This window comes from Sebastes fasciatus, chromosome 14, assembly GCF_043250625.1.
Source record: "Sebastes fasciatus isolate fSebFas1 chromosome 14, fSebFas1.pri, whole genome shotgun sequence".
Taxonomy (NCBI): domain Eukaryota; kingdom Metazoa; phylum Chordata; class Actinopteri; order Perciformes; family Sebastidae; genus Sebastes; species Sebastes fasciatus.
The window spans coordinates 690,089-710,034 of NC_133808.1; the positions used below are offsets into that span (position 1 = coordinate 690,089).

Here is a 19,946-nt window from a genome sequence, read left to right on the forward strand (position 1 = left end):
TATTGTCAATCTAGTTAGGAAAGCCATCCATCCTCTGAATGCTCTAGGTCTGTAGTTTGATCCATCCATCCTCTGAATACTCTAGGTCTGTAGTTTGATCCATCCATCCTCTGAATGCTCTAGGTCTCTAGTTTGATCCATCCATCCTCTGAATACTCTAGGTCTGTAGTTTGATCCATCCATCCTCTGAATGCTCTAGGTCTGTAGTTTGATCCATCCATCCTCTGAATGCTCTAGGTCTCTAGTCTGATCCATCCATCCTCTGAATGCTCTAGGTCTCTAGTTTGAGCCATCCACCCTCTGAATGCTCTAGGTCTCTAGTCTGATCCATCCATCCTCTGAATGCTCTAGGTCTCTAGTTTGAGCCATCCATCCTCTGAATGCTCTAGGTCTCTAGTCTGATCCATCCATCCTCTGAATGCTCTAGGTCTCTAGTTTGTGGCTGTAAAGATTCATGAGGCTGTGATTATCCTAGAGGTCACCACAGGGCATTTTATACAGGAAGGACGCGTTTCAAAAAAGGGTTTCACTACAATGAAATGGCTACTATGGGGACTAACATCATCACACTTGAATACTATTGGGCTCATTGGATCAGAGATCCACTGAAAATCGCCATGCTAGTTTTTCCTCGCCAAAATGTAGCGTTACTTTGTAGTGCTATTTAGCGTTCTTCCTGACAAGCTAGCATGACATGGTTGGTACCAAAGGATTCCTTGGTTTGGTAATGGTTTTCTAGTTTGATATTAGTGTCTGTAAATCGTTGGAGTTTTAAGGGGTTAACTTACAAATGAGCAGATTCTCACACATTGCTAATTTCCCATTGTGTGAGATTAACATGCGATAGTTAGATTTTATGTGACATTAAAATTCTTTTAATTAAAGTCACAGTTGTTCAGAGCCTCTGTTTCACTTCAGGCAGTTACAGAGATGTTAATCACATTGTAATATGCCTTTGCTCTTTGTATTGAAAGCCTTAGATTCCCCCCCCCCCATGAACATTTTCTGTAACTGGTTTGAACACCTCCATTCTTATGAGTCCTGTGGTTGTTATTGCAAGTGATGTGATGAATAATTCAGTGTTTTGTAATTGGGACTTCCTCAACTTGGCAGATGGTGCCTTGGTACTATCTCCCCTACAGGCTTGTGCAACTTGTGGCAAACTTATGCCCACATCATTATTTGCCATATGCTCCTTCTGGACTGAGAAGTGGCGAGACAACATTTTGCTTCTATTCATGCTTGATTTCTCGCAAAGGCATGATCGGGTTGAAGATATGTGTCATATACACCCCCCCCACACACACACACATCAGACTGCTGCCCAGGAAACGCACTTTGTCCAATTGATTGGCTGAAAACCAGCCGAGGCAGATTCTAATTGGCATTGAGTGGGATTGTTCGGTTCGGCAGCGCTCAGACTTTGCAAATGTCAGAGCACGGATTTGGCAGAATCAGTGAAGAGAGAGGGATTTCTGGTTCCCACTATTGTTTTGTTATCGAGACCAAGTGGGGAACGGCAGGTAGGGGCTCAACTTAGATATTGCCAGGAAAAGATTAGTTGTCGCAGAAAGAGAGCGTGGAGATTTACACCATTGAGCTGACATTGGAGAAAAGTCAGTTGATAAAAACAGCTGCTAGATAGAGGGAAGGGAGTTAAAGCTATAGAAAGGCATACAGGAGGTTAGAATATTTTTGTTATGTTTATCTGTCCAGAGTCTCCTGTTTGAAGGAACAAGACAAAAGAAAAAAAAATCAGAGGTGGTGGGTGGAAAAGGCAAGCTGAGATGAATGTTAAATCCGGCTTGGCAGGGACAAATGGGTCTACAAATGCTATCGAGTTGTGGAGCGACAATTAACTCGCTCATTGCATCCCTCCTCCCACAACACCTGCCATACCAACATGCAGGCTCTGATTAAAAATGCATTGCTCTCACAAGCCTTTTAGGTAATTAAGAAGGTTTCCCTGCAGTGCTACTAGTTAGAACAAAGGAGAAAGCACGGTTGCAATATCTTTAGCAACGCCACATTAAATACATAAGGAATGACAGATCTGTATAAGGGGTGGACGGTATACCGGTTTCATCACCGTCACCAGTGTCATGTTCGGCCACAACATGGATTTTACAATACCATCATTACCATGATAAACACACACGTTTTGGTTTTAGCACACACTAGGGAGATACAATACTCAATAAACTACGTCACACCCAGGTTGTCTATGGTTACGTACAGGCTACCGCCGTTCCTTTTCATCACGGAACCTTTTGCTTTTCATTTCGGCGTCCATGTTAACAGGTTAGAGCAGCCACACAGCCCGGGCGAGCAGCCAAGCCGCACTGCTCAAGGTCCATGTGCCTTCTGTACAGTACTGGTCCAACAGCGACTACGCTGCGTATTTTAAAGCTCTTCCTTCATGTTGGTGAAGATGTAAAAAGGTATGTCAGCTTTTGGTTTCTTAAAGATGGACATTTTTTTAAATGTAATGTTTACCCAACCCAGTTTGGCTGTGGTGAAAATAAGTGAAAAAAACTTTGAAATAATAAAAGAAAAGTAAATATGTGAAAGAACAACATTTTTTTCCAAGTAGTCTTTATTGCTACAGTACACTCACAACTCAAGACAACAGCATGTCTGTTCTCATTAACTATGAATGAACCACATTACATTACACCTACATTATACCTCATTTTCAATCTTATTTGGAGCCAATAAACACATCTGTTTTTATTTTTTTTTGCTTTCTTAAGATATGTCTCCTCACATTGCCAATAGAAAGAAAAGAGATAGAATCATGTTTTGAGTGGAGTATCCTTTTTAATTTTGTAATACTGTAATATAATACCGTCACCGCAACAACCAAAAGAAAAGCTGTGATATACATTTTAGGTCCTATCCACCTCTAATCTGTATAGGCTAAAATATATTGTATGATCTTACATGTGAGTGCAAAGTTTTTCCACTCCAGCAACCACCAAACTGTCAATCCTGGCAGAGTTTGAGTTATGCTCTATGAGCTATACAGGACCAGGCCTGTCACTGCCCAAACACTAGTAGCTTCTCTACTCACTCAGCCTCCAGGGTAGCCCCCAGTCTGTTTCCCGACCACACAATGTGAGCTTTCAAAGCTTTTATTGTTCGTTGAAATGGTAACAGATTTGTCCTGGAGGCTCAAACCTGTCCGTGTTTCAGTGGGGTTCCTTTGATCTGCTGGAGAAACTGCTTGAAGCCCACTTTTACCCCCAACATGAAGCGCCATAGGAAGAGCTTGCATCACTACAGGAATGAGGTCATCGCTATAGGTGCTTAAATGCCATCATCTATATATCCTTAATGAGCTGCATTTGAGATAACAGGCAGGATCATTGCCATTGTTTATTTCCTGTTTTCCTGTACAGCCTCGGTTTCGGGTTCACTGTTATTGAGCTGATCAACCCCTTTTTTTTTCCTGTTAGAAGCCTCGGAGGCATGCACATTACATTTCTATATTCTCACATGATTTAAGTGTTGTGAAAGGAGCCTTGCTCTTCTTGTATTTCATCCAATTTGACACAGCCTCTTATCATAATATCAGAAGTGATACAAATATATATCACAATATGCTGACACTTTTTTTAAAAGTAGAAGAGTAAACACTTGTGCAACACTGAACTACCATACTCACCGGTTTGATTACGCACAACAGTCCCAGTTTCATTTGTTAACTTCATTTAGATGCAGTGTTTAAATGGTTATTGATAATGAAGCCATGTCTTTAACTAAGAGTGAAACCAATAACCAGTATATCAGTATGACATCTGTGTAAGTAAATACTATTGATGTATGTTCTGTTCTGTACGTCACTCACTCCGACCATCGAATAAAGCCGTGGTTGGGTTTACACTGGAGTTAGTTGAAAGCCCGGTTTGTCATATACTGTTGCTAAAGGGTGCCTCCATGCATCAGTTTCTGATGCCGAGGGGCACTGGCCAATCAGAGGTATTTGACAAGTTGGGACTGAGAACGGGTTGATATGACTAGAACTTAACACTGGTAATGGTGTTTCTTTAAGCGGCAGTAGGCAGAAAGTTTGTGGCATCATTTGGCAAGAATCCCATAATAACCTTTCAGCATATTGTAATTCAAGTGTTCTGAGAGAAAACTAGACTTCTGCTCCTCCTCATGGCTCTGTTTTCAGGCTTTAAAAAATCTAGCCTGTGACGGGAGACTTTGGCCAATCACAGGTCATTTCAGAGAGAGAGCGTTCTTATTGGCTGTTCATTCAATAGAGGCAGCTGTCAATCACTCACTAACTCTGATCAAACGATCAAACTGCAGCTTAACATTTTTGTTAACAGAGCCCGAGACTCCATTTTCATTATTGTTTTAAATGTGTGGTTTTATTTGATCTATGTTTTATTTATTTAGGATATTTTAATATATATATATATTTTCACATTCAAATTCCAATTTCTGAATATTCTTAAAAATTAAAAGTTTGTTGCTCTGTGAAAGGGTGTACTTGCATTATTATGCTATAATGTTATCATTATATCAGTGGCATAAAATGGTCTTAAAATATTATGAAATGAATGATATAACGTAATTATTTCTGGGACAATACATCATTCAACAAATTGAGTTATTGTGTATTGTGTCCTTCGATCGAGACCCGACATGGCAAGTTAATGTCACAGTAAGACTTTTTTTTTTTTTTTTTTTTAAACAACACAGAAGAAATGAATGGCAGGTGCCTGGTTTATCTGCTCTCTGCATGCCAGTGTCTGTACTAGTTACGCTTGGTCATTGAAGAAAAACTGAGCTGAGTGGTGAGTCTTTTTTATAATTAAACATCTGGTTATTAAATGTAGTGATTGGCTCACATCAGTCTCAGACAGATAGCTAGCAGATAGCTCGGCAGGTGTGGAGTGTAGGTGAACATAGTTGTTCCTTTCTCCCAGTTGAACTTCTAAACACAGCGTATCATTGTTTCAGTGGTAGGGTTGATAATGTTCTTCAACAGCTTTTTTTTTGTGATATGTGTTGAAATTCTCATAACATCTGGACAGCAATCAATAATTAAAATGCTCTGACAAAAAAAAAAAAAAAAGTGGTATCTGTGGCTGTAGCGTTGTAATAACCTGTACCTACCTGCCTGTCTGCCTGCCTGCGCACACTCTGTCCGTGCACTCATAGAGTGCTACAGGAATGAGTCCTAAAACCCAGAAATGAGTTAGCATTTTAGCACTTCCTGTTCCCTCGTATTTTATGTTTTTCTTTTCTTTTATATATTCATACTCAGCACTCCTGTCACGCTCTTGGAAACAGTCATGGGAGCAAGGGAAGTTTTTCTCTGACAGTTAACATTTCAGATTCCCTCTGTGGCCTTGCCATCTTCTAACATGACTCACAGTGACACCGAATTACTTGGACACTTGAAAGGTGACTGTGTCTGGTAAAGAGCTGTGGTAAATATGTCGGGAGACACTTTACACTTGTTAGGAGGTTATATGTGTCCTCCACTGTTTGATGAACCAGCAGAGAACTGGACTCAGTGGTCATTGTTGATAATTGACAAGCAGTAGTAGATGAACAGAATTAAATTAGCTAGCCATATTAAAGCCGTGGGCACACTGCCCGCATGAGGCTCGCCTGACAGCAGCGTCGCATCGTGGCTGCGTGATGCCCACCTAGGGTGTTCACACTAGACGCGAGTTAGCTGCCTGTCGGGAGCGTGTCTGCTACCTGTCAGCTGTTTTTTTGCTGCTGCTGACAGCCCTTTCTTTCTACATAGAGTTTGCCTTTTAATGGCCATTTAACTTCATGATAAATATATCATTGCATTATAAATGTCATTTATATTTATTTTAGACAGAGAAAGGTTCAGAAACGTGTGGTAATTAGTAAATAATAGTAATAATCCACAATTAAAACTCCGTACTGTATTAATTTATGATGCTTTCCAAGTCACTGCTTGTTCCACATCACTGTCCGGCACATATTTCAGAATAAAAGCCTTGTGTTAACAAATGAAGGAATTCTGTGCAAAGAAAACCCGCTTTAGGGCTTTTATTTTGAAATGAAAGCAGGAAGTGTTGATTTAAAAACAAGTTTACTTAACTTTACTTTTTTTTCATCTCCGTAACATATTCTACAGATAAACCTCGAAACTGTAGTAAAGTCTTGCTGGTATGAAGTTAATATACAGTCACTAGATCACTTTCACTGTCCGTGACATATTCTACAGATGTCCAGACATGTAAACTGCAGTAAAGTCTTGCTTGTATGATGTTAATATACAGTCACTAGATCCCTTTCACTGTCTGTGACATATTCTACAGATAGAGACATGTAAACTGCAGTAAAGTCTTGCTTGTATGATGTTAATATACAGTCACTAGATCCCTTTCACTGTCTGTGACATATTCTACAGATGTCCAGACATGTAAACTGCAGTAAAGTCTTGCTGGTATGATGTTAATATACAGTCACTAGATCCCTTTCACTGTCTGTGACATATTCTACAGATGTCTAGACATGTAAACTGCATTATAGCTGATATGATGTCCATATACTGTCAATAGATCACCTTCACTGTCTGTGACATATGTGAGACGCGCGTCTCATGCGGGCAGTGTGTCCACTCTAACCTGTTAACATGGACGCCGAAATAAAAAACAACACGCCACGCGAGACTCACGCGAGCCTCACGCGAGCCTCAAGCGAGCCTCAAGCGGGCAGTGTGTCCACCACTTAAAGCTATAAATAACCCATAATATGGCACTCTTTTTAAATTCATAGGCTCACTATATAGCACAGGGGCTTTGTACTTTCTTTGTTAAAAGAGAACTTCTGCTGCTTTGAACACATACATGTCTAGTCCTTGAATTTGATAAAAGCCCCAATTTCCTTGAAGAAACAAACTAAAATGTTGTGGGCCAATATAATCCATATGCAGCCCCTCTGTTTGTTCTCAAAAATAGAATGACACCCTTGAAACCTATATATAAAAAAAAGTAATTGAATTAAATACATGCTCTGTCTCACACACACACAGAGGAACACAAATATAGAAAGTGAAGGTAGCCTCATTTGTTCTGAGTTGAGCTGTAAAATGTTGGGATGGGCTGTGACTCACCCTCAGCCCTTTGTCCACTGGTCTCAGGGCATGGCTCTGATAAACGCTGACAGCGTTTCTTACATTGCATGCCTATCTACTCCGGCAAAGTTAATACCTCTGACCAAGTGTCGCAATCCAACATCACTTTTATTTAATGGAACTTGTACCCTTCGCTTCATGCACCATTTAGCGGAGTGAATCACTAAAGAAATGACCACCAACTGTGGTGACTAACTTGACTATTGATGAGCATTTTACACAGGAAGCCAGTTCACCGTAGGAAAACAACTAACTTGTAGGTACCCACGACCTCCACCCCATCCCCATCAATCTGGACTGGTTTGGGGGTGGTCTAGACTTCCTGAAGTCTATGACCATCTCTTTGGTTTTTGGTGGTTGGAGTGACACCAGGCGACGAAGTCCTCCACCAGGTTCCTGTACTCCTCCTCCTGATCACTCTTAACACATCCCATAATGGCCGTGTTGTCGGCGAACTTCTGAATGTGACACGACTCAGAGATGTAGTTGAAGTCTGTCGTGTAGAGGGTGAAGAGAAGGGGGGCCAGAACAGTCGCCTGTGGAGCACCGGTGTTGCTGACCACAGTGTCAGATGTGATGTCCTTCAACCTGACATACTGTGGTCTGCCGGTGAGGTAGTCCGTGACCCAGGTCACCAGGTGTGGGTCCACTTGCATCCTGGCCAGCTTGTCCTGTAGTACAAGGGGCTGGATGGTGTTGAAGACGCTGGAGAAGTCCAGAAACAGGATTTTGACTGTGCCGCCTCCCTTGTCCAGGTGCAAGTGGGCCCGGTGTAGGAGGTAGAGGACTGCATCCTCCACCCCGACCTGGAGGGAGCTTTAAAAATGAGCCCACTACAACCTAAAAATTGTATATAAGTATATATACATCGTCAACATGTATTGGGATCAGATGTTGATGAAACACGTCTATAAGCATTTTGTTATTTTTGGTTTAGAAATGACACTATTTCAACTTTTATTTCAGGAGAGATGGAAAATAAAATCCAGATCTATGCTCTTTAAACACAACGATTTTTGCTTCACCAGTTTTTGTAGTTACTGTAATACCTACCTAATCAGACATAATGAATACCTCGGAATTGCTGAATTAGATCATGAGAATGGTGTTTTGTTCTTTAATGATGAGTACTCATTAGAATGTAGTAGTATCAGTCACTGGCACTGGTTTCTTCTCACTCCACCTCAGCCGTCATCATTTCTTTTCATTGCTTGATTTTATTGTTTTATGCATACCTTTTTACTTTTTCTACTGTTTCCTTCTCAATTACACAGCATGGGAAAATGTTGAGAAGGATCCCCATAAGAAAGCATAGAAGTAATTGTCTCGAATGGAGTGTAAAGCCATATAGTTAGAGCTGCAAATGACAGAACCAATGGGAGCTGTCAACACCGTGGCATTAATCTGCTCTTTCTCTGTGTTTCCATCTACATCTCGTCTCATTTTCTCCAGCTGTTTTATTAGTACATCATGCCTCACTGTCATCCTGGTAACGGTGTGTGCTCTTTGTTGTTTTGTTTTTTGCTGAGTCATCAATAATGGGCTGCGTTTTGTTGTTTGCTGCTCCATGGCTGCTGTACAGTTTGTACTTTGCCAAAATACCTAGAAATGGAGATACACGATAATCTTCTGATATATTAAACAAGCTGGGACTGGGCCTCAAACCGACTCAACCTGCCCATCGTGGGAATTACAGAGGTGCTTGGCACAGTGCATGTTGAGCAACTCAGATCTTTATCCAAATGTGTGAATGTGTGTGCAAATCTTGGCCAAACTGAACCCGTCAGCAATACTCAGGAGACGAGCTGCCAATGGAAATTTGATGCCTCTGAAATCCGTTTCCCTATTCAGCACGGTCTATATTTCAAGGAGCTGGTTGATTGGTTGGTTGGCTTCCAAGGGTTTTGCTGATGCATTGTGTGAGTAGGACTATATTTGTTTACCGTCTGTTCAACAACATGGAGGATTCCTGATGACAGATTTGGAGCTTTGCATAGATTTGTTGATTTCTCAGAAGGGCTTTTTGCATTCAGAGCCATTGAGAGGGATATGCAAATCTGTTGTTTTTCTAACCCAGTTTACTTTAAATATTAATGTCTGGTCTGCAAACTACATTATGCATTGTAAAGCTAATTTGAACAAAAAGCTAAGCAATTATTAATTTAAAAATACTTGTTATTGCATAAGTGCTTCCTAAAGTCGTCTCTAACAAATATTAGCCTGCAAGAGTGCGACTAATTCCGCATGCATTGGGAACAAACAAGAGAAAACTGAACAACACTGCTAGCTTGTTGGGAAGATCGTTAAAGAACGCTACAAAGATATGCTAATTTTTGTTGAGGAAAAACTGGTATGGCCATATTCAAAGGGGATCTCAACCTCTGACCTCTGACCTCCAGATATGTGAATGTAAATGGGTTCTATGGGTACCGACGAGAATCTCCCCTTTACAGACATGCCCACTTTATGATAATCACATGCAGTTTGGGGCAAAAACCATGCCGTTTTTTGAATGCAGTATAAATGTGTTATTTTCACCTATTCTAAAATGATGTATTTGAAAAATTCTGCATACGGGGGTCCCCAAACAGTATTTAAATTGCATTAGAGGGGTAGAGACAGGGAACGGGATGTTGGGGTTGATAAAAAGTCAGCAGTATATGTCACATAGAAGTGGTGTACATCATCTGAAAGCTGGAACCTGAAGATTAATTTGGGATGCAGCTCAGCACTTTGTGTCAAGTTGTTCTAGTCACTAATAAGAAATAAAAGATGGATTAATTAATAAATAAATCAATTAAAATAAATTGTGAAAGTGTATAAGAGCGTAGAACATGATGATATAAGTTTGTGGTGGCCAATCCCATGCTCTATAATGTCTCATAAATTGTTGCAGCAATTTTTAGGTTGATAGCATTTGTTACACAGATTTGGTGCTAAATTTGACAATTTTTTACCACTTGAAAATTGATAGAAATTATCAATAATCCCTCCAAAATACCACATTAAGACACCAAGACCTTGAGGAACACTATAGAAAAAGCCTTGCTGTGATTTGTTTTTTAAAAACTTTTGACATTTGGAGATTTCTGCAAGATTTTCATTTTTTGGTGGCTGGATGGCGAGCACTTGTGTTCGAGAAACTGCTCAGAAACCCCCTTATTGTCAATTTAGTTAGGAAAGCCATCCATCATCTGAATGCTCTAGGTCTCTAGTCTGATCCATCCATCCTCTGAATGCTCTAGGTCTGTAGTTTGATCCATCCATCCTCTGAATGCTTTAGGTCTCTAGTTTGATCCATCCATCCTCTGAATGCTCTAGGTCTCTAGTTTGATCCAACCATCCTCTGAATGCTCTAGGTCTCTAGTTTGATCCATCCATCCTCTGAATGCTCTAGGTCTCTAGTTTGATCCATCCATCCTCTGAATGCTCTAGGTCTCTAGTTTGATCCATCCATCCTCTGAATGCTTTAGGTCTCTAGTCTGATCCATCCATCCTCTGAATGCTTTAGGTCTCTAGTTTGATCCATCCATCCGCTGAATGCTCTAGGCCTCTAGTTTGATCCATCCATCCTCTGAATGCTTTAGGTCTCTAGTTTGATCCATCCATCCTCTGAATGCTCTAGGTCTCTAGTTTGATCCATCCATCCTCTGAATGCTCTAGGTCTCTAGTTTGTGGTTGTATTAAAAAAGCATGCATGCTTTGCGCCCCAAACTGCATGTGATCATCTTAAAGTGGGCATGTCTGTAAAGGGGAGACTCGTGGGAGGTCAGAGGTCAAGGAACCCCTTTGAAAATGGCCATGACAGTTTTTCCTCCCCAAAATTTAGTGTAAGTTTGGAGCGTTATTTTAGCCTGCTTTGCGGCAAATTACTATGACCTGGTTGGTACTGATAGATTCCTCAGGTTTTTCTAGTTTCATATGATACCAGTATCATCACACTTTTAAATTGAGTCTTCTACAACCTAAAAATCACAAGTTGCGGTAATCCATTAAAGAACTTAGTAATGCGTTAATATCGCGTCTGCTTGCATCGCTACCTCGCCACCTCAGAGAAGCTGCTGTGAGCTGGTTGTAGCGCTTTTAAGAGACCGGTCTCGTAGACAAGAGGCTTTTTCTTCCTTGTTGATGGATGGTTTGTTTAAATATCACAACACAAAGTGTCCATTATAAAATTAACGGGAATCTTGAGGTCAGATGTAAAAGGACAGGGTTGGTACCATGTTTCATATGATACCAGTATCTTCAGTATCTTCATCCAGCTTGAAAACTTAGCCTGCAACAACCTCTGAAAGACACGATAGCGGCTGGGCCTGCCTGCGGGCCATTACTTTGTGAGTGCAAGCAAATGTCTATGAGGGTGTGCAAGTTTGTGTGTGTCTGTGTGTGTTCTCCAAGGACCATTTCTCGTTTCCCTGCAGAGAAAATGTTTTAGTTTGGCTCTTAACATTTTTGTTTGGATGTGTTTATTTTGGACGTCCTGACAATGGCTCTGTCTGGATATTGGACACGAGTGATTGAAGAACACCCGGCTTATTGTACTTTGGTCTGTCTCAGACAAGAAGAGCAGCCATCAATAGGAGGATACTGTGTTTTTTCCCTCTCCTTGGGCAGCCAAAGTCTGGCTTATTGAACATTCTTATTTACAAGACCAGTCTGCATCACGTCTGTACTTTTTCCCTCCAAAGGAGACAATTCTGATAGCTCGAGGCATCCAATGACAAAGAGGAGAGCAGCAATCTCAATTTGTCATTAAATCTCTGTAAAGTTTGTTTAATGAGGATCAGCAATGTGGTGTGTACATAGCCAAAATGGGGTTGGGTACTAGACGGAGACCCAGTTCGGTGTCACTGTATAATTTTTCCCCTGCTAGATGACCCAATCTTCTACTGCTTATCAGACAAGACAAGAAGAATGTAAATAAAAAAAAAATAGCACATCCTCTGCAAGGAAGCTCCACCTCCAACATGCAATACCAATACCACCGGTCGTGTGGAAGGAAGGAGATTGGGAGTATTTGGTTGGTGTCCCCAATCCCTAGTTTTAAATTAGAATTGGACGGCTTTTAGAGGAGGGCAGGTTGTAGTGGTGAGCTGCCCTCATTACCTCGCCTGGCAGAGGGACTGTTTGTTGACTGCTGTGCTGATAGGACAGGAGGAAGTAGCTCTCGAGAGAGCCGGCCAGCCACATACACAGACCGGCTACAGAGCAAAAGGCAGCGGAGAGGGAAAGAGCAGCCTCTGACGGGGCAGAGAGATTCCTGCAACGTGACCCTTTTTAACATTCCTCTAATATCTGGAGGGAGATCAGTCCTCTGTTTAGTTGCTGGAACTGAAAAAGCAGTTTGAGTAAATTTTATCGATCATTGTTTTATATTTCCCGTCTCCCCTCGTTGATGATCCTGTCTGTCTCACTTCATTATGAGCTGTTAGAATAAATGATTTAAACCAGTATCTCGTAAAGTAAACAAACATGGGTCACAAACAAAACAAATCTAAGTTGTATTTTTCGATAATATTGTAATAGTGGTAGGAGTTTGTTTTTTTGTCCAGTGCTTTAAGAGCTGGTTTAAAGGCTAACACCTGGTCTAGCATACTGCAAAATAAATCCCTTTAACTGTTTCATGCTACATACTACTGAGAAACACAGTATGCAGTATGTACTGTATACTGCATACTACTGAGGGACACGGTATGCAGTATGTACTGTATACTGCATACTACTGAGGGACACGGTATGCAGTATGTACTGTATACTGCATACTACTGAGGAATGCAGTATGTACTGTATACTGCATACTACTGGGGAATGCAGTATGTACTGTATACTGCATACTGTGTTCGTCAGTAGTATGTAGTAGGCGCTTTCAAATCTGTTCTCCTGCCAGCCTCCAGCCACCTGCGTGGATCGACTTTTATGTACTGGGGGGGTTAGGTGCTCCCTGATTCAAGTCAAATCAATTTTATTTGTATAGCCCAAAATCACAAATAACAAATTTGCCTCGGGGGGGTTTTACAATCTGTACAGGATACGACACCCTCTGTCCTTTACAGTAGGACCCTCTCATGGGATGAGGAAAAACTTAACCAATAAAAACCTTTTAACATGGAAAAAAGAAAAAATCCCCCTTCCAGGATGGACAGATGCTGGGAAGCTCCATTAAAATAATAAGTTATATTACAATTAAATGCCGTGTGTGCAGAATAACAACATAATGAAAATACAACATAGACAATATAATACATAAATGAATACATATAATGTGAACATACTGTATGTGAGAAGGAGGATCCAGGAGGATGTCATGTCAAGCAGCTAGATAGAGGGATGGAGCCAGAGCAACACAACCTCCTCTCCACTCCCGATAGATAGAGCCAGAGCAACACAACCTCCTCTCCACCATGGAACCTAGAGAGAGGACCAGATTTTTGTTTATAATTCACAATATACTGATGTTGCCATAATCTCAGTACAAGTACAGAAAAAAAAACCTCTGGCTTGTGTCTACAAAATAAGTTGTATTTTAAATTATTTTATAATTTAAAAAAAAAAAAGTAGTGTAGTGTCTTTCCTGACTTCCCATTATTCAGTCTAAATGTTCAGTCGGGTCACACAGCTCATGCTTTGCCGTTAACACATCCTTCACACTGTCTCCCTCTGCTACAGAGTCTCTAAAAACAGTGAGCTGTTAAACCATACACTGGAATCTTTTAGAAATTATACTGTCATGCAACTTTGCCTTATCTCAAAGCCCGAGGTTAGAGTTTGATGTTGTGACCTAATTTTTTCCCAGAGCGCCACATGAAGCAGAGTACTAAAAATTGTCTTTCTATCCCACCTCAACAGATGGAGCTCAACCCGAGCTCTTCATCTTCAACGAGTTGTGTGCCCTAAAGGACGAGCCAGGGCCTTGCAAGGCCATTAAGGACCGATTCTTCTTCAATGTGGACACTGGGCACTGTGAGCTGTTTGAATATGGAGGCTGTGGGGGAAACGCCAACAATTTCCAGACCTTGGACGCATGTGAGGAAACGTGTCTCGTCTCAGGTGAGTCTTACCCTTTTGGCTGACACTTACAACTACATTAAAATCTGTTTCCAATGATTCACCTTGATATTTGGGGAACAAATTCAACTCTCTCCACCTGCAGTAAACAGTGAACACAGACCCCGACACCATTGATGCAAAGGGATTCTTTTTCACAATGGCAGTACACAGGATAAGGGGGCCTTATAGTTTTGCATTGTTATGTTGTAGTAAGCAAATGATCAGTTATGTTTTCAAGGACTGCTGTTCCTCATTAGACTTTATTGCCACCTTGGGCATAAAATCCTATTACAAAGTCATTTTGTTGGTATGTGGCTAAAATGGAACATTGCCAGCACATTAATTCTGAACAGTTTTCCTCGAGGCATCTGGTTAATGAAAAATATGGGCACATTTAAGGGGAGGTAGCCAGTGTTGTATCATTTAGAGGTTACACTTACTAAACTGATGATAAATTGAAGTTGAATTAATTGAATATAACTAATAATAATCAGATTTCTCAATTCTCATGTCATAATCTATAATACAAAATTCATGATGAGACAAAACACCTCATAACAGATGCTGGATGTGTGCAGCCTTGAGGAAACTGTTATATGGTAACCATCAACAATGGCCACTTGGCCGTCCTGACAAAGAGAATGACCTTGTGGTTAAAGATGGAAAAGTTCCATTAATGAAGCTGTACTACGCCTACTACGTTGTAGAAGTGAAAGTGAAACTTGTAAAGCTGAATGAAATGTCATGTTTTGAACACAAACAAAAAGGCTTTATGTTTAAGCAAAACAACTACACCTTACTGTAAACAGCCTGATTTTAGGTTGTTTTTATAGTTCAGTAAGAGTGAAATGAAAAAAAGTAGCTAATAATGATTTTCCCCACTGGATTCTGGATGGATGGGGAGAAGAGCTATGGCAGCGTTCCCAGATAAGTGTTACTGAGTTCAACATAATGCAGATGAAAAACAGATATTTAGAACACGGAATCAGTTTATTTCCTCTGACGCCACCCTAAAACAGTGGAGGTGATGTGCCTGCCCACATAGATTGGCTTGCAATTGGAAGATGCATCTATCAGTTACAGTTAAGCCATGTAAACTGTATTAATGTAGCTGATATGATGTTATATAATATACTGTCAATAGATCACCTTCACTGTCTGTGACATATTCTACAGATGTCTAGACATGTAAACTGTATTAATGTAGCTGATATGATGTTATATAATATACTGTCAATAGATCACCTTCACTGTCTGTTGCTGCTGTGAGACCTCTATTCTATAAAAGAGACGCAGAGTGAGTCTCAAGTGGGCAGTGTGGCTGCTCTAACCTATTAACACGGACGCCGAAATAAAAAACAACAGGTAACGCAGCCGCCATGCGCTGCTGATGTTGTATGTGTGTCCACACCATAAGATGGGGAGATTTGTGTATTTTTTCAAATTGTTACATCAAGTGGTATAGTCATAAAGCTGGTGTGAGTTACTAAGACAACTGCCTTTTCTGCAGCAGCTATTTTGCACCAATTATCAGAGATAAAAAGAGATTGTAAAAGAGGCAGATATATGAACATACAGACACAAAACCTTAAAAAAATATTTTTTTTTACAGTAACTGTTTTTTGTGAAATGGAAAACACATCATCATCATCGCTGTAATGCTATACCTTCATACAGAACACAGCTGCATGCCACAATTAGGTTCAAGCATGTTATGTGGCAGCTGTTAAACGTTTCCTGTGGAGTTGCATAACTAAGTAAAATGGAAACACGCCAGGGGTAAAAGTAGACTGAAGCTGCCGGTACTGCTCAGCTACCCCGACCGTCATCACTTGATATTGTTCTCCTCCCACCCCAGCTTCATGCATCCCTGAACACACGAACCAATGCCTGCATGGTGGAGGACGACATTAGAAACACTTGACATCATGTATAGCAAATGATTCTTTTAAATGGTGAAAGTGCTGCAGAATTATTTGTAAATGTTGACAACACTTTTTCTAGTTTTGAGTTGTTGTTCCCACTGGGGGCATTCACGTGAAATTTACCAGTCGGAAACTCGTATTTCTGATTATTCCGACACCACATGAATGCAGCACAAATGCCCTATCCTACAATGTTGATGAAAGTGAAACAGCATTGATACATGTCAACGAATCAAGCTGTGATTAGGGATATTCGATATATTTCAGTCTCGATACCGATAGCGATACCTGGGCTTTGGGTATCGGCCGATACTGAGTATCGAACCAATACCAGGGTGTAATTAATAAACTGTATGCGTCACTGTGTGGAAGTGACTGGGATCATTCATTCATATGTAAGGCAACATCAGACTTCACTAAAATAAATACATAGATATAGATTTACTGAATTGTTATTTATTATTAAAATAATAAATTGCACACCAGTAACTTGTTAAAAAATATTCAAAATTAAAAGGAATTAAAATTCAGGAGTAAACCTGTTTAATGCAGCAACAAATTGGTCAAAACCTAAAAAGAAGAAGAGAACATAGAACTGAATTGAATAGATTGGCCCCATTGTCACGATATCTGATCCAGCTTTTTGAGTCAGTATCAGCCCGATATCCCATCCATTATCGGTACATCCCTAATTAATTGATACACCACACAGTTATAACGGAAGGGATACATAGCCTATAGTAGTGCACAGATACCGTTTCCATGGTTGCCTCGCATAGCGCCTGGCGTTTACTCGTGTAGCGCTTGTCTGAATGAGGAGCACAGTCAGACCCCGCGTAGCCAAGCGATTACGCAGGCGGAGTGTCGCTCCCCGTCTGAAAAAACCTGAATGTGTGTACAGACAAACCGAACCGAGAACAGAACCTCCTTGGCAGAGTTAACTGTATGTTGACCTGATGTTAGCAGATGTGTTTTCTTGTTGGAAATGCGATCATGAGTGATGGGTTGTATGTGAGATTCGGCAGGCAGCTGCTGTCCCCTCTTCCCGATACTGCATACCGGCATTAAATCTTTTAGTGGTACTGAGTACTGGACCGTACCAGCCTACTTTCACCCCTGACACACACACACACAAAAAAAGCTAAATCCTTGATTACATTGAAATTTGACGTTTTATAACTATGTGAGAGAGCAACTGAGTATGACTGGAAGTAGAGGGTTAATCTTCCACTCTCTTTTTCATAGACCCCTTTTTGTCATTTTTGCAAGATTTGCATTTTTTCGGTGATTGGATGGCGCCCCTTATTGTCAATGTAGCTAGGAAAGCCATCCATCTTCTGAATGCTCTAGGTCTCTAGTCTGATCCATCCATCCTCTGAATGCTCTAGGTCTCTAATTTGATCCATCCATCCTCTGAATGCTCTAGGTCTCTAGTTTGATCCATCCATCCTCTGAATGCTCTAGGTCTCTAGTTTGATCCATCCATCCTCTGAATGCTCTAGGTCTCTAGTCTGATCCATCCATCCTCTGAATGCTCTAGGTCTCTAGTTTGTGGCTGTAAAGTTTCATGAGGCTGTGATTATCCTAGAGGTCACCACAGGTCATTTTATACAGTGAGGTCACATTTAAAAAAAATTGTCTCACTACATTGAAATGTCTCCTATGGGGACTAACATCATCACACATGGATACAGTTGGGCTCATTGGATCCACAAGAGTCTCAGCTTTACAGTCATACCATATATATGTAATTACAAGACTCTTTAGTTTGTTTAGTCTGTTTAATCCCAGTATGCAGAAATATTAAAACGCACCAGATTTATACTGCAATTACAAGACTGCAGGTGATTATCATAAAGTGGGCATGTCTGTAAAGGGGAGACTCGTGGGTACCCATAGAACCCATTTACATTCACATATCTGGAGGTCAGAGGTCAAGGGACCCCTTTGAAAATGGACATGACAGTTTTTCCTCACCAAAATTTAGCGTAACTTTGTAGCTTTATTTAGTGTTCTTCCCGAAATAGCACGACGTGGTGCTACAGCCTCCAAAAACAGTAAAGCCTCTAGGAGTTGAAGATAAAGGTCACTGTGAGCGCCTCATAATATATATGACAAAAAGATGGACTAAAAGACAGAACCATTGATCTTTGCTGCATCTTCCCTAATCAGTTGTTGGTAGGAGCATGACGATACCTGCTGTCTTCACAGTGCAGGGAGACATTCTCACTCTTCTGCACTAAAATTTTTTGAGATTTCAGTAATATACCAGAACACTGCTGCTCTTGAAGCAGACACAATGATAACTTGCACCCCTGTGAGTTGTTTATCCACAGTAAAGATGAGCCGTTCTGCGCTGGTTTGGTTTAAATGTGCTTAAGGTTGAGTGGAACGGTACTGAGATATGTGTGTGTAAAACACTAGGTCCACGAAAAGTAAACTAGAGAATGGCAAAAAAACACCTTTCTCTCTGACCAAACAGCTGCATACAGTATGTAATGATATCTGACACCTATAGCAGAAAAGCAATCCACCTTTAATACTCAAGCTTCAACATGAAATATGCCCTCTCATGAAAGCAATGACACATCTGTCAAAGTATTTAGATGGTGTGTTATTCTGTGGTGTGACAAAGTGCTTTCTCCCACTGACAAACAGCAACCTTCACCTTCTCATTGCACGCCATGAGAAACATGATGCGGTCAGACAAGAGGATCATGAATGAATCGGCATCCCGTAGGCATTGTCATATGCAATAGTTCCATTTCATGTCCCATCGTCAGTCTCCACACAAACACATCTGCACTGTGAAGACGAATCGGAAGTTTATGATCCAAAGTTGACATTAAGTAAAACTTCTTTGGACAGAAATATGAAGGTGACTGTCGGATATTAATGCTGGTCTGAGTGTATAGTCTTAGTCAGGAGGAAAAAACCTGCTGCTGTTTGATCATAAAGAAAATGACTGCATTAAACAGAGCTATAAAACTGGCATTTGTTCCATGGCATTTAAAGGGCAGTTCCACAACAGTTTTTATTGCTTCTTGGCTGAACACAAAAGGACAGGTTGCAGCACAGCATAACATTTAGTAGTGGTTGCTTTTATCTAAATTGAACACATTTCCAAGTGTGTGTCCCTTTTTACTGTGCTCCTGATGACTTTGTCTCAGTGGCCAAAGTCAAAACTAGAATGGACATTCCATCCTACTTACTAATTCTACGCAGGGTTTGTCTGTAGTGAGTTCCACTGAAAAAGTGTTTCCTTGGACTCGGTCCCGACACATGCATTAGGGTTGTTACGGTGAGGACATTTTCCCACCATAATATACTTACTAATATACAACACTAGTGTCACCAATTACACCGGACACTTTACAAAAAAAGGCGGCGCTCAATACATGCAGAGCGCTTCCTCTGATCTTTACCTTCGGATGGCTGTGTGTCTGGCCTCTCCGGTCCAGCTTTTGCTGCGAGGCTGCAGGTTTCTACCTGGAGCTACTGCGCCGTGCTCACTGGCTGTGACCGTTCTCTCCTCTGCACGGCGATTGCCTCATTAACGTTATGGTTCCCTTATAGCATTGGGCTTAAATCCAAAGTAGGCCTATTGCCAAATAGGCGCTTTTGTTTCGACACCAAATCCTCCGCCACCGTCTTGTCTGTCAACTCTCTCTCATCCTGTGTGCGTAAAATCTGACTCCTACTACTCTGAGCTGAGACTCTGTACGGAGCAGACACTTTCACTTCTAGATCATAGCATCCGTCCTCCGACCATGGGTTGATAACACGCCGCTGATACGCCAAAATTAACTGAATGGGTTTATTTCGAGAACAAA

At 40.9% G+C, this 19,946-nt stretch overlaps 1 protein-coding gene and 1 long non-coding RNA gene across 2 annotated transcripts in view; one reads left to right on the forward strand and one right to left on the reverse strand.

Moving 5' to 3' along the window:
* Positions 1-19,946, reverse strand: part of LOC141782068 (uncharacterized) — an 85,883-nt gene that overhangs the window by 64,093 nt on the left and 1,844 nt on the right. The gene's annotated exons all lie outside the window — the stretch shown is intronic.
* Positions 1-19,946, forward strand: part of tfpia (tissue factor pathway inhibitor a) — a 77,707-nt gene that overhangs the window by 28,023 nt on the left and 29,738 nt on the right. Inside the window, exon 2 of the mRNA XM_074658106.1 lies at positions 13,988-14,188. Within this exon, the coding sequence (XP_074514207.1) occupies positions 13,988-14,188 (201 nt within the window). The remainder of the gene's footprint in view (positions 1-13,987; positions 14,189-19,946) is intronic.